Source organism: Anarhichas minor, unplaced genomic scaffold (genome assembly GCF_050575085.1).
Source record: "Anarhichas minor isolate MPS153535 unplaced genomic scaffold, ASM5057508v1 ptg000004l, whole genome shotgun sequence".
Classification (NCBI taxonomy): Eukaryota; Metazoa; Chordata; class Actinopteri; order Perciformes; family Anarhichadidae; genus Anarhichas; species Anarhichas minor.
This window is the reverse complement of record NW_027466450.1, coordinates 5,711,550-5,737,415: the sequence shown is the minus strand read 5'-3', so window position 1 is coordinate 5,737,415 and position 25,866 is coordinate 5,711,550. Positions and strand designations below refer to the sequence as shown.

The window sequence follows — 25,866 nt, the reverse complement described above, 5'->3', positions numbered from 1 at the left end:
GACGACACCTTATGCATGAATAAAAGATCAAATTCAACATAGTGGACGAGAAATGCTTTGTTTTTCCTCACGAGGGGGGGGGGGGGGGGGGGGGGGGGGGGACTTAATGAATAATCGATGACTATAAAGTATTAATATTCCCTACTGCATCCAAGGTTAAAGCGTTTGAATCTCTGTGGTGAAGGTTAGACCGTAGCTTACAAAAGCGCATTGCCCTCATGCGACATCTACACCTAGGCTACAGCAAATACTGACATGCCCGTTTCAAAATGCAGCATTGTCCGATGTTACCATTCACAATGCATTTACTTTTTCTCCTGTGCGGCACACTGTTGCATATGGGTTCTGCTCTTGCTGCCTACACAGGATACCCATGCCACAAAGTAGAATAAAAGCACAATACGGAGCTGTTAATCCTGTCCAACCTTTTGTGTTCCCGTCATTCAAGAGCATCTATAGCACGGCTGCGACTTTTGCCCGATGATTTTCCCATAATCAGTCCAGTAATCCCATAATCCAGTCCAATTGGACCCAGCGCTCTTGCATCCTTCATTCGGACAATGCTCATCTGCACTGCCCCTGTGAACGTTTGCAGGAAAAAAAAAAAAAATCGCGGAAAAGAGGTGCTGGAAGATTTCAGATAATCAAAATTAATCGCTTTTTCCTGCGCTCAGTTCTCTCCGCGTCAACTGTTGAAACCTGCTCCCTTCGCAATGAGATCTGACCGGAATCCTCTCGACGCCGTTACAACAGACTCCAGTGTATTTCTTGGTGCATTTAACATAGTTTCTGATCGTCTTCCAGCAAATGAGTGAACAGTGACAGATCTTGCCTTGGGGGGGTTTCTCCAATAGGTCTGGCAAGATCGCATGAAGAAGGGCTGTTCTAGTGCTACGTGATTCATTTACTGATGTGCGCGCACAGAGCAGCAGCATCAGCGGGGAGAACGTGCCGGTGGATGTTGCTCCTAATAGGACATGTGGATGTGAACTAGGGAATTATGAATAGATCGAGGAAATGTGTCCGGATGGGATGTAGTAGTAGAAGCAAAGGGACTCGACAAGTGGTCATTCTGAGGGAGAAGTGCATCAGATTGGCAACTTGGTGTGGGAAATGTAAAAAAAGAAAATCGTAAAGATGAACTGTTGTTTTCCTTCAGAGTGCTGTGTTCTCAGTGCAATACATCTCTTTGGATATTCAGAACTAAATATGTTTATCAATAATTGAAAACGTGTCTCCTGTGTTGTTTCTTGTCACTAGTTTTGAGAAAATCCAGCCACAAGATAAAACAAAGGACAGACTGTGGGTGTTTTCAGGATAATCTCTGTAAAGGACATAGGAGAATTACTTTCTGCTTCTGAAAAATAACAAGGCTTATTTCACAGCTCAAATATCACAGCTGTTGGTATAACCTGCCGTCTGCAGCTATCGCACTCGTCTTCAATGGCCTATCCACATCAATCTCATATCTAATATGGAAAAGACGGACTGACATTTAGTTCACTCAACATTTCAACAATATGGCATTTGCATTTTTACTCTCAGTTGACCAGATCTTAGTGACACATGGGGCTCCTTGGGGATGCATGGACACTATATGAGAGTAATTCTGACAGGAAGCTGTGTCAACATTAGGGCAAGCTCAGTGTGACCTGGTTGCTCATTTAATTCCCTGTTGCTCAGGATCTAAATCAACCTTGAGTTGTCCCTGGGTTCATTTCTTTTGTCTGAAAACATTGCTACTTTCCTCCTCTGGGGAGCATCAACTTTGCCTGGCCAGGGTGCAGCCTGCATAAATTGGCCATTTCTGCAGGTAGAGATAAGGACAACAAAGGAGGAACTAATTATCATTCACTCTGTGTTAAAACCTCAGGAAAGGACTACTATTGACAATTGTGTCTGCATTGTCACAGTCATACCATGTAATATGATCTGAACTCTGAATGAGAGGACGGTTCATACCCATAATATATAGGCTACAACCTAACGTGGGGCTTTGCTGCTTTGTTTATGCAGAGGCTGACGACTTTGTCATGGATAAGTTATTCTAATGAGACCACAGCACCTGCCCGGGAATGAACCGCCATCTCTGCTGCTTTGTTGGCAGTAAAAAGACACGGATGCATCAGTTGTTTCATGACGAATTGGTTTTTACTTGAAAGCACATTATTATGTTGGTGTAAAATCCTACCTGTTGTAATTCCACAGAGGTTGAAATGACAAACAGTAAATGCTCATTTAATGCTCATTTAAGCATACTTAGCATCGCTTTCATGCGATTCACTTACCATTCCGCGCACAAGCATGATTAGAGGTGAGATTAAGTTGTTTATATCATTCTGTTTTTTTTTTTTGTGCGACCGATGCTGGTTGCAGAACACCTCAAGCAGCACACTGGAATACTGATTGTGGCGAGTGGGAATGATGATCAACACAAGCCACTGAATTCTGCCGCAGAGTAAATGCAAGAGAGAACAAGTTCTGCTCGGAACAAATGTGTCCATGAGACTTTGTGTGAACATGTTGATTTCACACCAGAAAGAAGATGTACAGCAATGCTTGAGCAGTCAAACAGGATTTTGAGAACATTATCTTTAATCAGTCACGGGAAAAAAAATTAAATGTTAATCAGTACAATGGTGAACACATATTTCTATATTTCTTATAGCCCATGTAGACCATGCATGACGGTTTATTATGTGTCTGGATGTTCTGCAGCCTGCCCAATATATTGGGCTAAATGGGAAATTTAATTTTGCTGTAATATATTTGAAAAACCCATTAGCAGCAGGTTTTTTCAGAAAAAGTTTACGGGTTGCTGAGAATAACCCACAGAATGTAATCCACACTTTTCATTGGGTGCATCTATTTAGAATAACGTTGTTATGGAATCTGTCCACAGAGGTCTGTGAGTCTATCCAGAGAGACCACGACAATGTTTCTAGAAAGCAGCTTTGCTGTTGCATGTCACTTTCCAATGCTTTGACCTTCCACAGCTAAATTCAATTATCTTCCATTCTATTAGGCTGGTTGCAGAATGGGACATCTTGAAACTGCAGCAGATAAAGCTGACACTTTATGCATGGCTCAAGATCACTAGTGGGAAAATGTTCATTTTGTGAAGTGACCAAAGCTCTGGGGGTGTCCAGTAATATCGTATTTCCATAAACATTCTACAATGTTCGTGGTGCAAAGTGTGTTTTTCTTAAGTTAAAGGTTAGTGTGGCGATACTGTTTTATTGTTCTTATTGTGAAAAAAATCCCACAATAGCAAAACCAACTATGAATATAACGTATCAACAAGTATGGCCTGAAGCGCCAAAGCCTTATTTTTCTTACCTCTGAGCCAAAAACTACTGAAAACTTGTTGATGGGTCACACTGACAACCTCTTCTCCTTAATACAATGTAAATTACATTTATAGAGAACAATGGCCTAATGGTATCGCATCACATCTTGTTTGATACCAGCGGGAGACTTTTGTAGCTGTCTCTACTGTCAACTACAGAATGAATACAAACGTGTAAAAAAGATATCGAATAGAAATAATGAAATATGTTTTCATCATTGGTTTTCTTCACACAGTATGACCAGGCGTTGGCCTTGCACATAGTAGCCATTATTTCTGCACTTCTGTAGGATGACTCTCCTCATGTGGCTCCTCCACAGAGAGGCTGAGAGGCTGACCTGGCTGTGTGTGCAACAAAAGGAGCCTTACACATCTCACAAGCCTTGTTATCATGATACATGTCGAATAAATTATGTTTTGTTATAGACCAGCTGTGGATTTGCATGTAAATGCAACATTTCATTTCGGAATCAAAACTCAGAAGTCGAGCCTTGCTCTCCAGAGCGTATGGGGCCAGGAGTGGATGTTTTTGCATTTGATTTTTTTAGAGAAAGTCTCTGGGGCTCCAATAGCTAAGTCAACCTCCTGCCAAATTCTCAAAACTGAAAGTCCGACTTGAAAGCATTTTGGATTCTTATAGCCTCCAGTGGAGTTTCAGTTGGTGGTTGGTAAAATGGGTTTAATAAACTCTGAACCTAATCTGCATTTGGAGGGTAAGAAGCTAAGACTGTTACTCTCTGTGCCTTTTAAAGGGTTTATACAAATATTTGCTGAAAAACTCCCAAATTACTTGCTGATTAATCAGTCTAGAAAACAAGTGTGTACTACACCTCTCTGATGCAAACACAATACACACCAGAATAGAGATTTGTACTCATTCACATTTAATTTACATCCAACATTTGAGAATGGAATCACAAAACAATTATGAAACAAACACCATAACCTGAATGAATCAACAGACATTACTTTGAGTTTCTGCACTGACAATACATGACTCTGAACACACTGTGATGTTCAGGGGTCAAGGTTACAACAAAGCCGGTTCTAAAGTGCTTTAAAACAAGCGGAAATGTCAGTATGTCAAACATGTTAAATAATCACTGCAAGGCTGCAAACTAAGGATTCACTTTTTTTTCAGTTGCTGGTTTTGTCTGTTGTTGACAAGACAAACTACAAACTTTGTTAATAAGTATATCTTTAAGTCAAACTTGACACAATCAAATATGATCAATTACAGTCAAACATCGCCTCTTGATAAGTTGTAAATGTGAGATTTCCACAATATTGTAACAATGACAAAACATGCATGCATCGCAAATATTTCAGCCAATCCATACTATTTACCATTTAATCAGGTAGGTTTTATTAAAGAATCTGGATTCGTATTACAAATTAGTCCCGTAATTGTAAAAAGCCTGAGCTGGAAAGACTACAGTATTGCAGTCGTCAGGACGAATCACCCTTCCAAAAATGCATTGATTATTCATCTCAGTAATGACCTCATGTCCTAACTTGTTAGACTCCAGTAGTCTACAACCTGCCGCGTAGCTTCAGAGGCTCCCATGCACGAACAATTTGATGCTCACATTTCAAAACAAGCATACAACATGTTCAGAATTACTGAGAGAGTCCTTGTCTTTGATGATCATAGTAATATCATATAATATTCGGAATTATGACGTTTTGAGGTTTTCAACCACACTTTGCAGCTAAGTTGAAGGCATGCTTGTTCTCTCTGACAAGCCTAATGTAATGTCAGAACATCTATAGCCAAGGTCTTTGAGTCACAAGGCGTCAGCACCATTCAACACCTTAACATCTGTGCTGGTATTTCCTAAAGATAGGAACCCCCCCTGGAGTGAAGAATTAGTGGTGTATGACACCTTGTGAGACAGATGTGGGGAGCAGTTCTTCGATGCAATGGGGAGGAACTTGGACAACAAACTGAAAGAACACTGGAAACAGACAATTTTAGCTGTCTGTAAACACCAAACCAAAAACGTTAATGCGTAGACCGGTAAGGGGTCAAAGTTCAAGGTCGACGAGGAGTTAGTGAATGGCCAGAGAAAGATCATGACGCCAGAGATCACCCTTGAATAGAGACCATAGGTTTAATGCTTTGGTGACATTATAAAAAAATTAGCCAACTCCATTTGGGGATGAAGACAGATGCAGTTCAAAGTTCTAAGTGGACCCAGGGTTACAATCATTTTGTCAAACTATTGAAAAACAACCTGAGATTAAAGCTCATAATAAATATGCACTGAAACTTTGATTTAAAGGAACAGTTTGATGTTTTGGCAAATACATATATTTCATTGGAGGAGCTAGAAGTAATGATTGGTACAACGGGGAAACAGCTAGCCTGGCTCTGTCCGAAGATCCAACATACGTTTATCAGTGCCACTAACTACTACAGTGTATTAAGTCTGTTTAATCTGTACACAAATACTTATAAATAAAAAGGACAACTTGTGGTCTTGGAGGGAGCTAAAATGTAACAATGTGTACTTAACACTTCTGTGCAGGGTCTTCAGTTGCCTGGTTTCTGTTTTCGTGGAGTAAACAAACAAGATGTTAATAAGTAAGCTTTAGAGGTGCTGATAGGCGTATTCTTCAGCTTTGGACGGATCTAGGCTAACTGTCTCCACCTGCTTCAAGTCTTTATGCTAAGCTAAGCTAAATTCCTCCTGGCTTGAGCTCCACACTTAAAAGCACAGACATGATAGTATCGATGTGCTCGTCCAAATCTCAACAAGAAAGCAAAGGGCGTTTCCCCAAATGACGAACTAGTCCTTTAGGAATCTTATAAAGTAGAGAATAAAGCCTATATTTACTTACAGTAATGGGACTTTGGGAGAACCCAGAGTAAACTTATCAAAGACTTATGAATATTTAAATCAATTTGTTTTTTCAAACCCTTTGCTCATGCATCCAAGAGTGAGTTTGATTTGCGCCACAAAAGATCCATATATTTTCAAGACAAATTTAACATGTGTGCCAGTTTCTTTTTTTCGGGGCCTCTGTCTAAATTTCACTGAGCTAAATCTAGTGCACAGTCTCAGGAAGGTTGTGCCAGATGCCTCGTATCCCTCTTAGCTCAAGTGTCCCACATACAGTGAGGAAGAATTGCTGGTTCCATATAGGACTGGAGGAGAAGCAGCAGGTTAGAAAAAAAAACACCTCCCAGGAGAAATGATTCAAGGTTTTGGAGAGCCAAAGAGGCGAGTAAAGTGAATGCAATTTCAAAGGGGAAATAATGGAGGTCATGGTGTTTGATGTTGCTATGCTGGCCACGAAAAATGACTGAGTTGATGATGGAATCAATCAAACCTCTATGGCACTGAATGTTAATGCAGATATGTTTAGTTGTTCTTTTGCATTTTTAATAACAGTGTTAACATCAAACCTAACCATCCATTGCTCCAGACAGAGTGAAGTGCAGTTATCTGCAGCCGTGCCGGTGATATCAGCTGACTGAAGCAATAATATTTGAAATGTGACGGGTGTGTTTTTTTCACTTTCTTTTTTTTCTGCTGCTCTTCTCTTCTGTTTTTGTTGTGATGAGTGAACACAAGGTCAAAATGGAGTTTATCCTCTGATATCACCTGCCAGTCCAGACAAGAGAAATGCTCACTCAAGGTGACATTACTTTGGTGTCTGTACACAGCATGCCACTACATCTTTCATTTCCTGTGAGCTAAAATGTACAACTTATCCTTTGACAGGAGGAGTAAACATCTCTAATATGACCCAGGCTGTGATCTGCCTGGGTAAGCAAAAGAAAACCTGCCTCATTCTCCACGATCCCTGACAATCCCAAAGAAAACAACAAACAAAGCACTTTTTGTTTTTATATATTTGAAATATTAGACATGAGTAAGAAGAAAAATAACTTTAAAATGCCAGGGTATTAAAAAAGAATGCAACATATTCATTCATTCATCAGTTCATCACAGGATCTCTAATGTTGACAATAAGTACATTTCAGTATTCTGTGTGGGATTACTGGAAGGTGAGAGCCGTGGGACGAGCAGCGCTTACATAATTAGATGGAAACAGTGATAATAGACAGACACAATAGCAGGGTGATTTAGGAGAGCTCATGACATTTCCTTTTTCTTTCTGCAGTGACACTTTATCAAAGGCCAGAAAACTTATTTAGTATGCAATGGATCAATCGCCATCCTCAAAAAGCCATTTAAATTAACTTCTCGGGCAGATATCTATCCAGCCAAGTGGCCGACAGAAGCGAAGGACTATCAGAAAATTAAAAAGGATGTTACATTTTTTCTGTGAGAAATAGAGATGGAACAAAACTGAGCAAAGCATTGGCTACGCAAACACTCCAAGATGCTCCGTAACAGATTGCTTTTCTTTTCTTTTGTCTTTGGATGTTTTTTTTATCATAAATTTAAACAATGAGGAGCAGACGTTTTCTCACATGCACGGCTCATCATCCTAGTTCTGACAAGACATTTAGTCTTTCCATTTACAACCAGATGTCCCATAGCATTTCACTGACATGGTAGCTAAATTCATTTTTTAGTGAAACACTGTCCAACTTATTAATACTTAATAAGAACTGAGGGCAAAGAACCCTGCACTGAGTCTCTCCTTTCAAATTAAGAGGAGTCCAAAGAGAAGGTTTAGTGATTCTCACAAAATAAAAATAAGCCAATGGCCATGCAGTGCATGTCTAATTGCAGATGAAGCATCAAATTAAAATGTCAGAGACTAGTTGGAGAAGCGGTGGCTGCACAGTTAGTGTATAAATTTATGTTTGACATTATGCCATTTTCAAGGAAGGTGTAATTTGTGCAGCAGTATAACCGGAGCAGCATCACCATGTTATTAGCTTTGACAATTCTCAGTCATGTTCATGTCGGGAAGGAAGGAAGACAGCATGACACCTAGTCGGATGTGAATAACCCATATATCTCAACACCAATTAGTATTAGGCAGTACTGTAAAGTGAAAGGAAACAAATTCATAAATACTGTAGCAACATGAAAGAGGAGGGAAGCCATCCAGAGAAGAAAAATAAACTGTCAGTCTCCTACAGATAGGGAAACATCAACGAAGCCTTTCCAATTACTTCAAGGTTAACTGTGAACCACTAATAACTTCAGGGAACCGGAGAAACAAAACATTGTTAGCTAATTACATAAGCAAGTCATTTAGACTGATTGATGCCACATATTATTCTGTGCTCCCACTCTCTCTCTCTCTCATCCTCTCCCTAATTCCTCTCTTCCATATAGCAGAGAACAGCATAAAGACTGTGTTTTCTTTGGCAGCTGTCTCCATGACGGCCCACACTGACACTCTCTCCCGGCTCAGCAGTAAACCACAATCAACTGGTGAACAACTGGCAAAGATTTATCATCATCATCAGCTCAGGACCAAAGCTCTATGTGTGAGCTGACACACTCGGTAGATAGAGAACTGCAGGCACTGCCATTGCTGTTTGAGACAGAGGTCAAGCAGTCTGCTACCGAGGTGAGGAAGCAGCAGCCACTCCGCGTGTACATTTATGCAGTGATAAAACTGAATTAATATTCCTCTGGTTGTCAGCCAGATGAGATGATGCATTCTGTTTTTGAATCTGTTTGTATAGACGCAGTATAACAAAGAGGCTTTAAAGGGAGATCATTTATGTTTATTGTTGTCTCTTCTGTCACTGAGGTAACATTCAGAATACTCTGTTCACTCATGCACACTGTGATATTTGGTATTTGTGAAGATGCATAATAACAGCTCATCCTGAGTACAAGCTCAATCTGGATTTGAGCTTTTGTTTTATAGTATTGTAAATACGCTCAATAGTAATGTCAATTAGTTATCCCTAGTGTTTCCATGGAATAGTGAATGTGATTTACAGTGAAGACAAAAACTAGAATATGAATTTTCTTCCGCACTGTGTGGGTTTGTTTCTCGGTTCTGTTTAAGATAAAGATAAAAGAGCAGAATGTGGGATTGAGAATGAGTACGCCATTGAATGTCCCGTAGACGAGCCCCAGCTGAAAATCAGCACTTGATGGTCTGATTGCCGAAGCCCCTTAAATTGTACTCATCGTTTGTTTGTTCACCAGACTTGAATGCAACATATATATAAAACCTCCAGATAGTGCAAACCCGGAGTGAAACATCTGAATCACTTGTAGCACTGCAACAGCAGCACTGCTGTATGGTGAACCTTTCACTGAAAGCTCTAGACATACGATGAAAGAACACATCTTAAATAGAGTGAATATAAAAGTACCGACACATTATTGCTACATTATTGTTGCTGTTGAACACAGGCTTTTGCGTGGCACTAAGTAGAACTCCATTAGAAACTGACATTTTGTAATAGCAGAGCAACAGCTCATGAATCACACCTCCCTGCTTTTAGCGGAGACAGATGCTTGAGTTCTAATGAACACACTACATTAAATATGCTGTTTAGTTTGTTTATCATAGTGTTCTTATCATGTTTTAGCCATGTTCCCGTATATATAATGTGGACCACATGTGTAAATGATGTTTATTTAGGCTGTAATGTTTTGAGGTTGCATAGAATGACGTTTCCCCCTAGTGGCATAAATAGAACAGACAGACATTGGTTATGGTGTTTGGAATCACTGTTTTTATTGTTGTGAACATTTATACATTTAGGAAATGCCTGAAATGATAATGTAAAACAGCAATGATTGATTGGGCAGCTGAAATGGCTAGAGGACTTCTACATCACATCAACTGACAACATTTCCTTTGAAATGGATTATCTTTACGATGAGGGATTGTCATTATCTGTGTCTGACTTTTGAGATACAAAAGAAAGCTAGCACATCATATTAAAGCAGTAAATATATCAAATCGATCACATCAAATGACTCAATTCAAACCCACGCAGGACCAGATGTCTAGAGAGAATTTAGAACGGCTCCTCATTGTTCATGTTTTAGAAATCTTCATCTAAATCATATTCCCATATTTGTATGCTCAAAGGCCTACTGTTAGTGGATTTTTAAAAAGACGACACAGAAAGATAATTGTTGTGTTTTATGTGTCTTCAATTTCTTTTAAATGTCATAGTCATAGCAGAATGGTTTCCAGATTTATAATTAAGTGGCATAACTACAACATGTTCAATCTTGCAATCAATAGTTCCAGGTTTATAGCTACACTTTGCACTTCTAAGAATAGTTAATATCACACTATGCATAATGTCATATTTACACATTATAGTGTTTTCAGGACAAAACATTTCAATTATCCCCTTTTTCTAATAAAAACATTACGTCTGAAAGAAAAATGATCATATAAAGATAAAATGAGCAATTTATTTGGAAATCCATATTGCGAGTAGCCTTGTAAATAATGTAACGTGACATTTGAAGTCTACAAATCACGTATAAAACCATATTTTTTAACATACAACAATGCATGTGTGACAATGAAGCTACAGATGAAAATTGTATTCAGAATCAAAATATTTCCTTGAATAAATTCAAAACCAACCATAAAGACGCAGGAAGAGCAGCGGTGCAATTGAGGGCAGCAGCACCAGCTGTGACCGATACAGTGGGTAAAACCCTGTATCCGGACAGATTAGAATATGAAGATCCAAATATTTATGGAATGATTTGAGTTGGCAAGAAAACAGAGGAAAGTATATGTTCCTTATGGGTAAATTTTAGGTTAAATCAATCATTCCATCTTTGGGGAATTAGCCCTATTTGCTTTCTTTCCGAGAGATAGATGAACAGATCAATATCCCTCTCGTGTCTGTCCCTCGATGAAGTTGGAGCCAGTTAGCAGAATAGAGATTGGAAACAGGAAAAACAGCTAGCCTAAAGGCTATATTATTCACCTGCCAGCACCTCTAAAGCCGACTAATTACACGTTATATAAACCTCAGAGAACTCCATAGCTTCCAGTATTTATGCTAAGCTAACCTAACCAGCTGCTGGCTCCTATAACCAACAGAGTATCAATCTTCTCATCTAACTCTCCGCAAGAAAGCGAATGAGCATATTTTCCAAAATATCAAACTATTCCTTTAAAGTACATTTAACATCTAAACTGGCCTTGACCGTTGGTAAAAAGCTTGTGTTTATACGTTTTCATAATACATGCATATGTTGAGCTGACAAAAGAGCAGTGGACAACTATATATATATATACGACTTGCTGTACGTTTAGAGAATTACAATGGAATGATGAAGCCAATAACATCTCATAAAGTGAGCTTGGTTTGATATAATTGTAAATGAAGTAGACGTCTTAATGGTGGATGAAAAACGTTTCCTTCTAGACAAACTGTCAAGTGGAAAACAAATGGTGTTGTGTTTTTTCACACACCAGACCCACAATTCAAAACGTCCAAAAGTCAATATCCACACTTGGCAGTTGAGACAAAGATGGAGATGAGGTGCGAGTAGTGCAAACTATTGCATTGTGGGATGGCCCTGAAGCACCAAATGACATCGATTCACAAAGACTCCATCTTAACACACTTGGTACACTGGGGATTTAAAGTTGAGATGCTAAGAGGCCATAACAACATAATCACAGTCATACAGCTATAGCCATTTGTCAAAAATAAACCCAACACCAACAGGTTACAGAGGCTAGAAATGACATGTGCACATTTGACTCATTTGTCAGAGGAATACTGATGAGCTGAAAACCTCCATTCTTTTTCTATTTCCTCGGGAGATTTAAAATGTGTTGTGAGAGCTGCTGCAGGATACTAATGTGAACATTTGGATACGAATGAACACAGTGTCCGCCAGCAGTGATTTTCAAACACACACACACATTTTATTCCAAACTGTGCAGATGAATATACCTTGTGGCACAAATTGTCAGGTCAGTGCACAACTATATTTGACCTACAAGGTGCATATAAAGCAATGATGAAGGGAATCATATTGTATTGATTGATTAATGCACTTTCCCTCTCCGTACAGTTGGCTCTGTCAGACCAGTGCACATCACTGGGGGCACAAATATGACCTTCTTTCTTGTTGCTTGCCTTTCGTAGCACATGGCCTTGAATCCTCAGTGGACTCTGTGCCTGAAATAAAGTTAATAACAACTTCAGTGACTTTGCAGACTGGGAGTATTAAATTAAAAAATAGTGATCAAAACTACTTAAAAAGGGAAAAAAAAGAAAGATTGAACGCTGTCCTCTATTAATGAGGCATATTGTGGTAACGCGTGAGAGCTCTGTTTAGTGCTTTACAGTTAAAAAGGTATCTAATCCACTCTATTCCAGCTTTTATCACAGCTATCAAAAAAGCAGGTATTTATGCTTATGCAAATGAGCACTGCTCTTAGCCACCTTTTCCAGCGGAAGAACAGAAAACAGAGAAAAAAAAATAATGTCTCAGTCTGCTGTCAGCTTCCACTGATAGCTCTTCCTTGGCAGCGGTTTTGGAAACTATTTATTTTCTCTTCGGGACTGGCCCTTAGATAGCTGTTATGTAGTTTGCAACGAGCCTTTTCTCTTGTCTCGTTTGCTTTCATGCATCAAAGGCTCATTTAAAGCGACCTTAAAAATAATGAGGACAAAATATTGTAACATAGTGAGTGAGCGGATGAAATTCAGCAGGTGTTTAATGTTATTTAAATGCATATTTTCAACTATAGCCTTTCAGTTACTCAACTTAAATGTTGATGAGAAGCAAACCTAAAGCGGGCCGGTTCATTTGAAGTTGCTGATGAAAACCCATGAACCTCCCCATGGACATGGTCCCTTGATTGAGAGATGTATTTAATTGATTTTATCTTGCATAATTTAGTTCGACTTTCTGGTTTCTTGCATCTGTGTGTCCTCGATTTACTAAAATGATGTTGCTGCTTCATTTTGCTAGATGTAAGTGAGAAAATAGTGCAAAATGTTGTATAATTTCTATGCTGCAGCTACAAAACCTCAATAACTACTAACAAGTATTCAGAGTGATGTTTGTCAATGTTGGTTATGGTTTTTACACTCAATAAATCGCTCAGGAACAGGGACAGTTTGCACTTGCCCTACATACTCATGATTGTATTGAACTTAATAAAAGTGACCTATTCTGCAAATAGGACAGTAAAGCTAGGCGAGCTAGTGCCTTATCAGTGTCAGAGTATTCAAAGAAAGAGTTACACGAGGAAACTGTATTTCATCCTGTGTATATGTTCTCCCATTTTACAGCTAAGTCAATATACAAGAGCTGAACATTCGCCCCTCACGGCAACAAAGCACAAGCACACTCAGGAATTTGTCAAGCATCCTAATACATGCTGTACCGTGTTGTGTACGGGGATGATGATTATTTAGATGAGTCGAAGCAGTAGTGACAGCACCGAGCATGATTTTGTAGGAATAATGGTTTATACTTTATTTTCCACTGGAGTACCAGCTCTACTCTCTCATTTGCATGCAAGAAACTCAACCAGCAACCTAGGAGTCTTCAAAGGCAGTCTCCCAGGTAATGCAGCAGCTTGAGATTTTGCATCTGATCATCACTGACTGGAGTCTTGATCATGTAGATTCAAACTGGAGGGAGAGTTCTACGTGTTTACAAATTCAGACTCCTTTCAACTAGCAAGGGAATGATATCTAATCTTCAAAATGCAATATTTCTCAGTTAAACAGATCTATTGTTTGATCTCGCTATATTAGGAAAATCATATTTGAGAAAATTGTTAAATATATGACCTTTTTATGATTTCAATAAGACTTTTATTGGGCAAATATTAGAACACAATGTACTAAAATAATGTAACATGAATAAACACAATACATTTTATAATAATTCCTTTCAACTGAAAGAATATATGTACACCTGTTAACTTCATAGCAATAACCAGTTTTTACAAATATTTACATCCTCGAGGTACATCTCAATTAGCTTATCAACACGGCTTTTAAAAGATAGTGGCAACCTCTGACGCTGTAGCCACAGTAACAATAATTGGACTCTGGTTGTGTATTTCAGCACCTCCAACACCCGCCTCACGCTGCTGCTGAGGAAAGTAAGACGGGAGGGTCCCGGTCTTGGAGAAGGTCCGCATGCTGCTTCTCGATTTTGGGCGATTTGTGCCATAACCAGAGTCCTTCCAAAAGTGAGGATAGCCATGAGGACTGTTGAAGACTGGCACTGGGGAGAATCCTATGGTGTATGCATTGTCTCTGGGGCCTCTGAAGCTCTGCGCTGGTACTGCACAGTATGTGCTTTGGCAATCCCCAGACAAGCTGTTAGCAGTGCTGGATGAACCTGAAATAAAAATGAAAAATAAGGATGAGAAATTGTTGATGCAGAAATTAGAAACCACATTTATTCTGGTGAATATTTATGTTTAACTCAGTGATGTGTAACGTCAAATCTTGAGAGAAGAAGACTTACATTTAAGCCTTGGTTGGAAGGTGGTGAAGTTCTTTTTGCCTCCGTCGCCACTGATATCAGAGTCACTGTCGTTAAAGTCACTGTCCCCTTTGCCACTGTCCTTTACGCTCAGCTGGTCGCTGTTGCCAATGCCACTGCAAATACAATCAACAGATACAGTATGAGCCCCCACTGCACCACATTAGCTTGATTATTGATGTCTTTTTTCACATACAAGGCCTGTGTCTGTCCTTCCCATCTAACCTCATTCCACAGGAACACCACAAGCAACACAATGCACGCATGGTGCATGTTAAGTATCCTCTGTGTTCAGTCAGATTTGACTGCGAATAAAGCATATCCTATCTGAGAAAAGAAATTACATTTAGTTGTCTTACCTCACTTGCAAGCAGTATTTGTCACCTTGCCACACAGATGTTGGTTGGAAATGCTTGGAGGGCAGGAACATCTAAGAGAACAAACAGAATGACGGCAGAGAGCTCAGTTTCCATTTCTGGCACAAAGATCAAGGCAGCACTCGGGAACATCATATGCATATGAAATTGAGAGATCAAAATAAAAAAAAACACTCCTGTAGTTGACTCACCTTTGTCTCTGAGTCCCCAGTCCTCTCCTCATACATGCAGGAATTATCCAGGGACGAGGAGGTTCTCTCGTGGAAGAAGCCTCGTTGTCCGGTGTATATGTTTGGTTCTGTTGAGGCGAGCATGGGCATGGGCCTTCCCTCGAACAGGCTGCGACACACTTCTCTCTTGGAGCCGCGGCTTCTCCCTCCACGGCTGACTTTGCATGTCACAACAACAACCATTATTGCAATCAGCAACAACGCACAGCCCCCGCTGAGCATTATAATGACAATTAGCGAGCCGTCCAAGCCGGAGCCTTCTTCATCACTTGACCGGAACACAATGACGACTTGGTCTTCAGAGGGCTGCGTGTCTGAGACGACAAACCTAATGGTGGCACTGCTACCGAGCGGGGATCTGCCATTGTCACTCACGGCGATTTTCATTTCCAGCACGTCTCCGATTTCAGATGTCGGCCATTGTTTCAAAGCAATTTCTCCAGTGTCTTTGTTCATTGTGAAGATCTGTGGGTCACCTTGTACAATTTGGTAGTAGAGCTCGCCATTCACTCCCTCGTCCTCGTCTTCCGCTGAGACGCGAAGGGCGAGATAGCCAGCAGGTGCATTAAAAGGCAGAGGGATATCAACAGAGTCGTTCACAAGGACGGGGAAGGTGAAGAATGGATAATTGTCATTCAGATCCACAACTTTAATTCTGATTGTTGATGTGCTTGAAAGAGAGGGGGAACCTCTGTCTTCAGCCTGAATAACTAGCTCAATCTGCTGAAGAGTTTCATAATCAAAAGACCTCAAAGTGTACAAAGACCCCGAGAGCGAATCCACAGAAACATAAGTGGACACTGGAGATCCTCCTGGCACCTCTGCATCTATGAGTTTGTAAGAAACTTTGGCATTCTTACCCACATCAGGATCGCGAGCGACAACAGTGGTTACATATGAACCTGGGATGTTATTTTCCAGGACTGAAACTTCAAAAAGTGACTTACTGAAGAGAGGGGGGTTGTCATTCTCATCTGTCACACGGATGGTGTACTGTCGGACAGTTTTGAAGGGTGGGCTTCCCAGGTCCTCTGCAATCACGGTCAAATTGTACTCTGGGATCTTTTCTCTGTCTAAAGTAGTGCTGGTGATAATCATGAAGGAGTCCCCATATGCCTGCTGTAGGGTGAAGTGCTCGTGCCCGAGCAGACTGATGCGCACGTACCCGTTGGAGCCAGAGTCTCTGTCCGAGGTGCTGATCAGAGCCACGAAGCTCTCCGCAGCTGCAGCTTCTGTGATGTAGGCGACGCCATCACTGCTGGAAGTCATCGGCTTGATGCTGATTTCAGGGGCATTGTCATTCACGTCCACGATATCTACCACAACTTTGCAGCTGGATGGGACAGAGTTTGCGCCTGAATCGGAGGCTTTGATGTTCAGCTCGTATGACCTCCTTTTCTCAAAGTCAACCAGCGCCTTCAAAGTCACGTCCCCGGAATAAGGGTCGATGTGGAAAAGCCGGCCGGCTTCTGCCGAAAGCCCGTCAGCAAACGCGTACGTCACCTCCCCGTTGACCCCGTCGTCTGGGTCAAAAGCATGCACTTTGAGTACTCTGTGACCCACCGGGGAGTCTTCATTCAGCTCAACTTTCAGCGAGCTGTGCTCAAACGTCGGGCTGTTGTCATTAAAGTCCAGCACGCTAATATTCACAACCATTGACCCGGACTTTGCAGGCACTCCTCCGTCAGTAGCAGTGACTTCGATCGTGAAGAAGTCCTCCACTTCCCTGTCGAGCTCCCTCACCAGCACCAGCTCAGCAAACTTCACCCCATCATCCCGATGTCGCACTTCGACAGCGAAATGACTGGAGGCAGATATGTTGTAGCTCTGAATGTAGTTTTCACCCACGTCCTGGTCGAGAGCAATCTGCAGCGGGAATCTTGAGTCCAGCGGGACATTCTCCACTATCTCCAGCTTTGTCTCGTTCCGCAGGAAACGAGGAGAGTGGTCGTTGATATCTTTTACCTCGACCTCCACGTGGATGAGTTGAAACTTTTCTTTCGAGAAGGCCACGACGTCGAAGGTGATGAAGCAGCGCGGAGACCTGGGGCAGAGCTGCTCTCTGTCAATTATGTCCGCCACACTCAGAAGTCCGTCAATCTCCCTCATGTCAACCACCGAAGAGTTGTTTTCTTGCATGAAGCGGAACGATGTGTCTGGGTCATCAGCTGGATCAATCTTTAAATCTTGGGACAGATTGCCTATCTCCGTTCCGGGTGCATCCTCTTCATAGGTGAAATACCTTGTAGTTGTACACTGAACAGAGTATAAAAATAAAGAGAGCACCATGCACGGCCCGATCCCTGTCATCTTGCAAAATCCCATGTTGAAGGGTTACAAAGTGCAGCTAAAAAAAAGTCAAAAATGATGCAAACAATCCACCACCTGTGCTATGTCAGGTCGAATCACAACTGTGTTCAACTCTGACTTTGCTGTGGGACTTTAAGCCCCGGTATATGCAAATAGCCTGCCCCCATCGACCAATGGCCTTCCAGTGGTCCATGCACCAACAGGGGAACGTTTGGCTCTGCAGCAAACTGCTGATCACTTTTGTGGGAGCAAATGGTTTATTAGATGAACTCAGTGTGTGGCTTTAATCTGGCTGATAAATCAGTGTGACTTAAATAAATCTGCACATGGCATTTAATTACCTGAAATAATCAATTAGGGGACTCTAATAGGACTACAGTGTCATCAGAGGAAGCTGAAGTCTATCTATTGGAAGTCTGAATAATTGATTAGTTGTGTCTATCAGTGAGAGAAAATTGGGGTGGAAGAGAGAAAAAAAGGGAGGGGAAACATCCACATGTCAATGAGATTATAATTGCTGATAACTGCTGCAAGAGTAAACAAGGGCTCACAGCATCTCTTGTAGTCACTCCCATGAGCACCAGTGGTACCTTGAATATAGTTACACTTCTAAAAAATGTAAGGCATGATTAATACCACAATGTAGAAATACTCAGTTCCAACTAAATAAAGTATCAACATATGCAAAATGACTGCTCTGGGTAATTTAATCTTTACCTTTGTATCATTTCTTTACTGTATCGTCTATCTAGCAGTCAACTAGTAACTATTGCTGTCAGGTGCTATATGGCAGCATACCTAAAAATGCATTTCTGTAAAGTATCTAATAATGTACTTAGTTACACTCCCCCACTGGATAAAAGCAGTAGGAAATGCAAAATGGGAAACTGGAGAAAACATATATTATTACATGTTATCACAGTCTCATCAAAAGCCAGTGCAATAAAACCCAAACTATGAACCATAAATATGTATTTCTTTATTATTTTCTCAATACAATACCTATTCATGTAAATATTGCCCTTAGATGATTTACATAATAAAGGAAAAGGAGATCTCTTTCTTTCTGTCATGCAGCCAGTAACATTGTCTCATTTGTTCAGACCGCGGAGGAGGAATTTAAGTATTATGCAGTGAAGAAAACCCACGAAGTCAGACAAGTGTAATATGATTAGTGTGCTGTTTAAGACACCCACAATGTTAATGAGACATATAATATCAGTGTAGCTCCATGTTAGAGGAAAACCCCTGTGTAATCAAGATCTATTGTAATAAACACTCAAATGCACTTAATGTATCTTTTCAACAAAAGTTATAAAACAAGAGCCTTGAAAGTCAGAAGAACAAAGAAGTCTGGAGAACAAATTGCATTGAATGATTCCCCCTCCCACCTCAAACACACACACACACACACACACACACACAGAACACAGACACTCACCAGCAACAGCTCCCATAGTGATAACAAAAGAGCATGAGTCAACCAGACTTTTGTCAACCATATGGGTGATGATCTTTTACTGATTAAAAGGCGTCTATGGTCCTTCAAAGGGCTCTTGACACCTCACAAAAGTTTGGGCTAAAGCTGTCTGAGCCCCCAAGAGGGCACATACAGGGAGGTGTGAAAAAGCACACGACAGCCACAGAGACCAGAGACGTGAGACTGTGACAGCCAGAGGCGATGGGGTAGCTCTGTCCTGCCACAATTACAGTGTCATATATGCCAAATTTTGCTTTTAAACTAAATGTCCACCCATCCGGCCATTTTCTGCTGCTTATCCAGTGCTGGGTTGTAGTAGCAGCAGGCGAAGGAAGGTAGTCCAGATGTCTCCCCAGCAACGTTTTTCAGCTCCTCCTGGCGGATCTCAAGCTGTTTCCAAAGCAGATGAGCGATATAATCTCTCCAGCGTGTTCTGGGTCCACCCCAAGGTATCCTACCAATTGGAAATGCCTGGAAAACATCCAAAGGAAATCGTACAGCTCACATCAGCGAACAACTTAGCTGACTCTACCCCAAGCTCCCTCAGGATATCTGAGCTCCTCACCTCATTTCTAAGGGTGAGCCCAGCCACCCTACAGAGGAAACTCATTGCGGCTCCTCTCATTCTTTCCTCCACTCATAACCATATCCACCCAGATGAGGGTTGGAAGCTAGATCGACGAGTAAATCAATAGTTTTGCCTTCCGGTTCAGCTCCCTCTTCACTGCAACGCTCACACTACTGCTGACACCGAACGAATTCTCCTCTCGATCTTCACGCTCCATCCAAGCCGAAGCCCTTCTAGCCTCCTGGGACATGTGTGCTGCTTCAGGAGACCTCAAGGTCAACCAGGCCTGCTTCTTCAGCTTGACAGCCTCCTCACCAGGTTCTAAGGTGGCCGCCACGACAGGCACAGACGACCTACTGACCACAACTCTGAGCACTCGCCTCCGCAATAGTGAAGGCTTTTGAACATGTCCCCAACTGAAGATCTGATGATACGACCACCAACTCAACCATTGATCTTTGGCCTGAGGTGTTCTGGTACCAAGTACATTTATGCTAGAACATGATGTTTGATATGACTGGCACAGAAGTCATATAAAAAAAGCACAACAGGGCGAGAGAATCCCAGGCAACTTGAACACAAGACAATAACAAACTGTTAAACACTTTGCTGCAGAGACGGCCAATTTATAATGTATGCCATGGATAGCTGCGGTGTTTGTCTATTGAATTTGTAGCATGCTTCAGTCGCGTCCCATTATAGCAGAAGCGCTAAGTTTGTTTTCAAATCCACAAGACATCAAACCAACAAGTGTTTTTTTTCCCCACAAATGCTGAAGCATGTATTATGCCACAAATCAATAAATAAAGTGTTTTTCCCGACTATGTGCTAAGCAGGCCAGTACAATTAAATATCCTTAATCTCGGCGGTGCAAGAGCATCGCATGCTAACTTGTGGTTCTCAACATCGAGCGAGAAATCTTCTGATGTTGAGTGTAAACAAGAAGTGCTGCCTCTCTCGCTCATTATCGACTCCTTCCTTGGTTATTTTTTCCACTCTCCATCTCTATTTTATTTAAAACAAGATCATGCTGAACATATGAACATCGAGCCTGGGGGGGATCAAACATAAGATACTTTTCTGCCATTACCAGACACACAAAGCCTTCAGCACAACAGTCCCATGCTGGCTGGGTGTTGAAATCCAGGATTTTGTGGCTCTGAGGAGTCAGAAGGTAAAGCAGAATTATCAGCCAAATTAGTTGTTTGCCACTAAGAGGATTATGCTTTAATCTTATCTAGCACTTACCACTTTGTGTTGCAACGAGTTCATGGTAACAGCTGAGCAGCTGTAGATGAAAACATTTTCGTCTAAAATTAAAGTGCAGACATAATGATTAAAACAGCAGCTATACACAGGTAGTGGTGACCTAATATTCTTCATGTATCCTATGTTGTGTTTGAGCCAACTGCCTGAGTATAAATTACATCACTATAAGGTCACCAGAGGTCTAAACCTTAAACAAAGAATAGCTAACACCGGAGTGATACTTGTTTGTCACCTAGCCAGGTGATTATAGCAGATCACGGTTTGATTAAGACGTGTGTGTGTGTGTGTGGTGACAGTAAGAGCATTACAGCAGATTAATGGGTTTGGCCATCTGTTCTCTCCACTGAGGTGATTTTAATTAATGGTAAGAATATTGTTAATCTTGCCTTGGCTGTCAACATTACAGTAAAAACAATGATGGTAAGAAATCAGTGAAATGTCAGCCAGTCTTTCACATCATTTGAAGGCCATTTGAAGATGCTCCACCACCAGGTAGGAAGGCAGGAAAAGCATCTGGTGTCACTGGGAGCAGTAATCCTGGCATATGGCACTGGGAACAAATGTCTCAAAGGCCCACCTTTTATAATAGCCACTATGTCACCCACTGCTCGTAAATTGTAAGCCAGGTTTCTTTACCTACATAGTTTCAAGGTTCCCTGTATTTGAGATACACAGTCTCTTTCTATCAACGGGTGAACTGGTAAAAATTACTGTTTTTTAAATGAGTTTTGGTTTGTCTGGATATATTCTGACTTAAACCTGCAGCTAAGAGGCAGAGTGGCACAGATACAGGGAGCCAAATACAGGTATGCACATAGACAAAATAGAAAAGGAGTAAGATGCACAAACAAGCTATGTATACAACATGAAACAGAATAAAAACACGATCACAGATGCTGCGTGTGCTGCAGTTCGAACAATAAAGAAATTCAATCATTTCATATCATTTCATTTGCATGATTGAAAGGTTTTTACCCTGCTCATTACATCATCGTGTTAGTTACAAAACTTACTATACCAATTAATGGCATCTGAAGGGACAAAAACAAATTGTTATTGTTTTAGGAAAGTTACAGTTAATTTGCACATTGTGTAAAAATAAATGATACAGAGCACAAGATGAAATCTGAGTCTGTTTCCTCCAAGGTGACCCTACTCCCCTGATAGTGTTAAATTAGGAGCCATGGCTAACATTTCTATCTATTATATTTGTTCCATCTATTAAACTCAATAGGCTACAATTGTGCTTTTGACTGGGATCCCTCAGGAGCCTGATTAATCGGTATTTACAATTATTATTAAAAAAAACACAAATTAATAGAAAGGAAATAACGATATATAGTCATTAGGAATAAAAAGACAACTTCTTGGAAAAATTGGACTTGGAATGTCCTTTGAGATATAACAAACGTATACCTGTTGGGGTCTGCGGGTACCCCAGTTTGTAAAATGAGGGTTAAACACCTGTAAATATTCTTGTACCTGGCCATTAACTAATTATACATCAGCCATGCTGCTAAATACCTAAATGGTCTCTTTTAAATAACAATACAACCCTGAAGAGAGATAGACTTGTATTCATCACATGGTGTTAATTAAATTTAGATAGGCAAAGACTATTTGTTACGTCTGGTAACTCATCCAGCCATTTTCAAGCCAGCCCCTTATCAGTTTCCTCATCTCACTTTAACCTTAGGTGCTCTAATAAACTGGGGGTATACATGTCACTGCTCTGGTCATGAGGGTCATGTGGAGGGTTTAATCTCAGCCATTTGTGCTGTCTGAAAGGCAGATAAAACAAGATTATCCTGTTCTTGGTATGGTCTTTGGTGAAACGAGAGGGTGGAAGCATGTGAGCAGCAGCTGTGGAGGTGCCAAATGCTCAGACTGGCTAGTGGTCTCTGTTGCTTTTGGCACCTCCTGTGGCGCTACAGGCACAGATAACCCCCCCCCCCCCCCCCCCCCCCCCCCCAACCACAGCTCATCCTCACAGCTCTCCAACTGATTACAACTGGACAAATGTTTAACATACTGTCCCTAATCACACTTCACATTCTGTCACGATATGCCCCTAAATAGCTTTAAGGGCCATATAACTCACATAGGTACTTGTAGCCTTGATGTTATTAGGTGTAATTGTTTCTTTTTTTCATCCTCTTTTTGCCTCAGCTCTGTAATTAATGCATTCAGATCATTTCAGGAGGGATGACATTTCTTTCACACAGCATCTGAATTTAGGACATGTGAGGAGCAACTAAAAACATATATTTGTAAAACAAAGAGCAATTATGGAAATAAATGCACAACATAAGAAAATCATAAAACTGCCTCACTATTTTATGATAAAATAATTAGTCTATTAGGGCCAATCATGAATAATACAGGGTTTGCCTCTAATACGATCTCAGTAGACTCTACATGTTTTAAACAAATTCAGAACATTAATATGGATGCCGTGTAAACATGTTTCTAGGATTTTTTTCATGTTGGCCACAAAAGGCTGAGTCTATTAAGAAATTTGGAAAGACAGATTTTGTTGTTTAAATCTCCTGAAAGCCGAGGCAGATCAAAAGAGGCATTAGTATTCAGAGACAAATCATGTTTGGCTGAGGTTCCTCTACCCCCACTCAACTCCAACCATTCCCCACTGTGTAACTAATGCTCGCTGCCTGAGAACGATTGGAACAACAGTTGCTAGCTGCACTTCATTATGCATAAGTGTTTTCGAATAAGCTTTGACCATATGTACCATCAGGTATGCTACAGCAGCACAAAAGCATATTCATCATTAGAATTTAAGCTCTGAGTGAAAAACACAAAATCCTGTCTCAACGCCATTAACAAAATACCTGCTTAAGGATCGGAATGACAAACAAAGCAAAACAGGTTTTTGGAATTGAGGCCAGTCATTTTAAAATCGGGAGTCAACCAGGTTTGGATTAAAACCAGGGAAGAGAGTGCCATCTACAGGTTGAAATGTAGCCCTGGTAACATCAGAAGACTTGCAAGCAATAACACATCCTGTGTCAGACACAGATCATTAACTCTCTTGCTCATAGATTCTAAATGAATGTTTGGACCACCTTGATTGAGGGAACATGTAGTCCTGACAGTGGTTAACAGTCTAATTTGGGCAGAGACTATAGCAACCACAAAAATAGTGCACCAAACAATTGGATTCTACGAGAAACCAGCTCCCCTCCTCTTGTTTGAAGTGTGGCCTCGCTACGTGCTTTGTACTTTCTGTTGGTTAAGGATCCACTGTGGGTTTCAATCCAATTATGATGACTACTTCACATTTCATGGTTCATATTGAATTTCACCGCCTTAAGCTACAGGGAAGAGGGCCCCAAAAGATCAGCAGGCCTGCACGTTAACCTCCAGTGATATTCTGTGTGTGTGATGATTGCAGGCACATATTTGACTTGACATATCCCTATCCAACTTTCACTTTGATTTTCATTTTCCACGTCACCGCTGAACTGGTCATTGTAGATAAAACGGTGCTGAAAATGTCCTTGTTTTAGTGCGTCTTTCAGCGAGGATGTACAAGCTTGCAATCCGTATTCCTGTAGCATGTTGGCTGTTACTATATCAGGTGAGGTAAATAAGAATTTACTTGGTAGTCCAGGCTGTGAATAAATTAGATTCTCTCTTGGACGGTTCTATTATTCGAAGCAGGGAGATTAAGTATAGCCTCCTAGCTTGTGTGTGTGGGTGCATGAGTATATTTATGTGGGACTGCGTGTGTGTGTGTGTGTCTGTGTGTATGTCAATGCAAATTTTTTGCCTTTTCAAGGACCAGGTCCCTCTCCTCATCTTCCTTCCTTGAATATATTTCACATCTCCATATTGCCATCCTAGGATGTTGCCTCCTTGAAGCAATTTCCTCTCAGCCAATATCTGATGGGTGAGAACTGTTTCCCATTGGCAGGTGCAGGTGACACTTGGGCTGGGCAAGAGCTGGCTGTTAAATGTGAGACTGGCTCCTCACCAAGCTCCAGTCTGCCTGGTCCTGACAGCCCCCACAGGGCTGGCCACTGGGGGCGGACTGTTGGGCCAACTGGCCACTGAGGGGTGTAATCGCTCCCTCTGACATATTTGGCAAAAAGCTAACTATTTGCTCCACAATAGAAAGGCCTGTGTGAGCATCTTGCTTAATCCTGTCAGGCCAGGAGATGGCAATATTGAGGTGAGAGATACACATTTAAAACACATCAACCCCTGTAATGGTTCATATCGTATGAGAGGCTAAACAAAGCATGTATGGAGCTTATATTGTGTTAATGTATGTTATGTCTACCTTGTGGAGAAAATGGGGCATGTTGTTGTGTTCAAAAGGAGAACAAAACACCAGGAAATACAATATAAAATGTGATATAATAACAGAACAAAATATTACTCAGAAGTTTTAGGAGTAAATATAAATGACAAAAGCATAAAAAATTTAGAAAAAAACCTGCAGCACATTACATTTACCTGCATTACATTTTACAGTGAGTGGACACTTACCATGACAAAAACCTCTGAGAATGAAATTGGTTAAGGAAATAGAGATGCCACTCCCCTATTTTCCAGCCTGTACTAGCAAGAGTTTACAATTAGGAATGCAAAACCGCAACAAAGGCACTGAAAAGGATGCCCACGGTGTAAAATCTGTGTGTGCATGTGCACAAGTGCATGAGTGGAGCAGAGAGATAGATTAATGTTGAGGGGCATCAGCTTAGAGGATGTTTTGTTTCCCTACTGTGCCGAGTGCAGAGGGGAGTTAAGGGATTCCAATCTGGTCGTCGAGTCCTGCGGTGCGAAGAATGTTTTGGAGTGTGCTTGGTGATAGCGGACTCCATTACGGGGCTGAGTCTCAGGGTAGCCTGCCAT

The 25,866-nt window shown here is 41.0% G+C and overlaps 1 protein-coding gene across 1 annotated transcript; it reads right to left on the bottom strand.

Moving 5' to 3' along the window:
• Positions 1-439: 439 nt before the first annotated feature.
• Positions 440-25,866, bottom strand: LOC142971259 (protocadherin 8). Its single transcript, XM_076111928.1, has 10 exons — positions 25,736-25,866; positions 24,983-25,151; positions 19,853-20,143; positions 19,425-19,622; positions 15,323-17,617; positions 15,114-15,184; positions 14,737-14,870; positions 14,332-14,607; positions 833-967; positions 440-579 (listed from the first exon to the last, which is right to left on the bottom strand). Exons 1-10 carry the CDS (start codon positions 25,864-25,866, stop codon positions 440-442), a joined length of 3,840 nt encoding a protein of 1,279 aa, XP_075968043.1.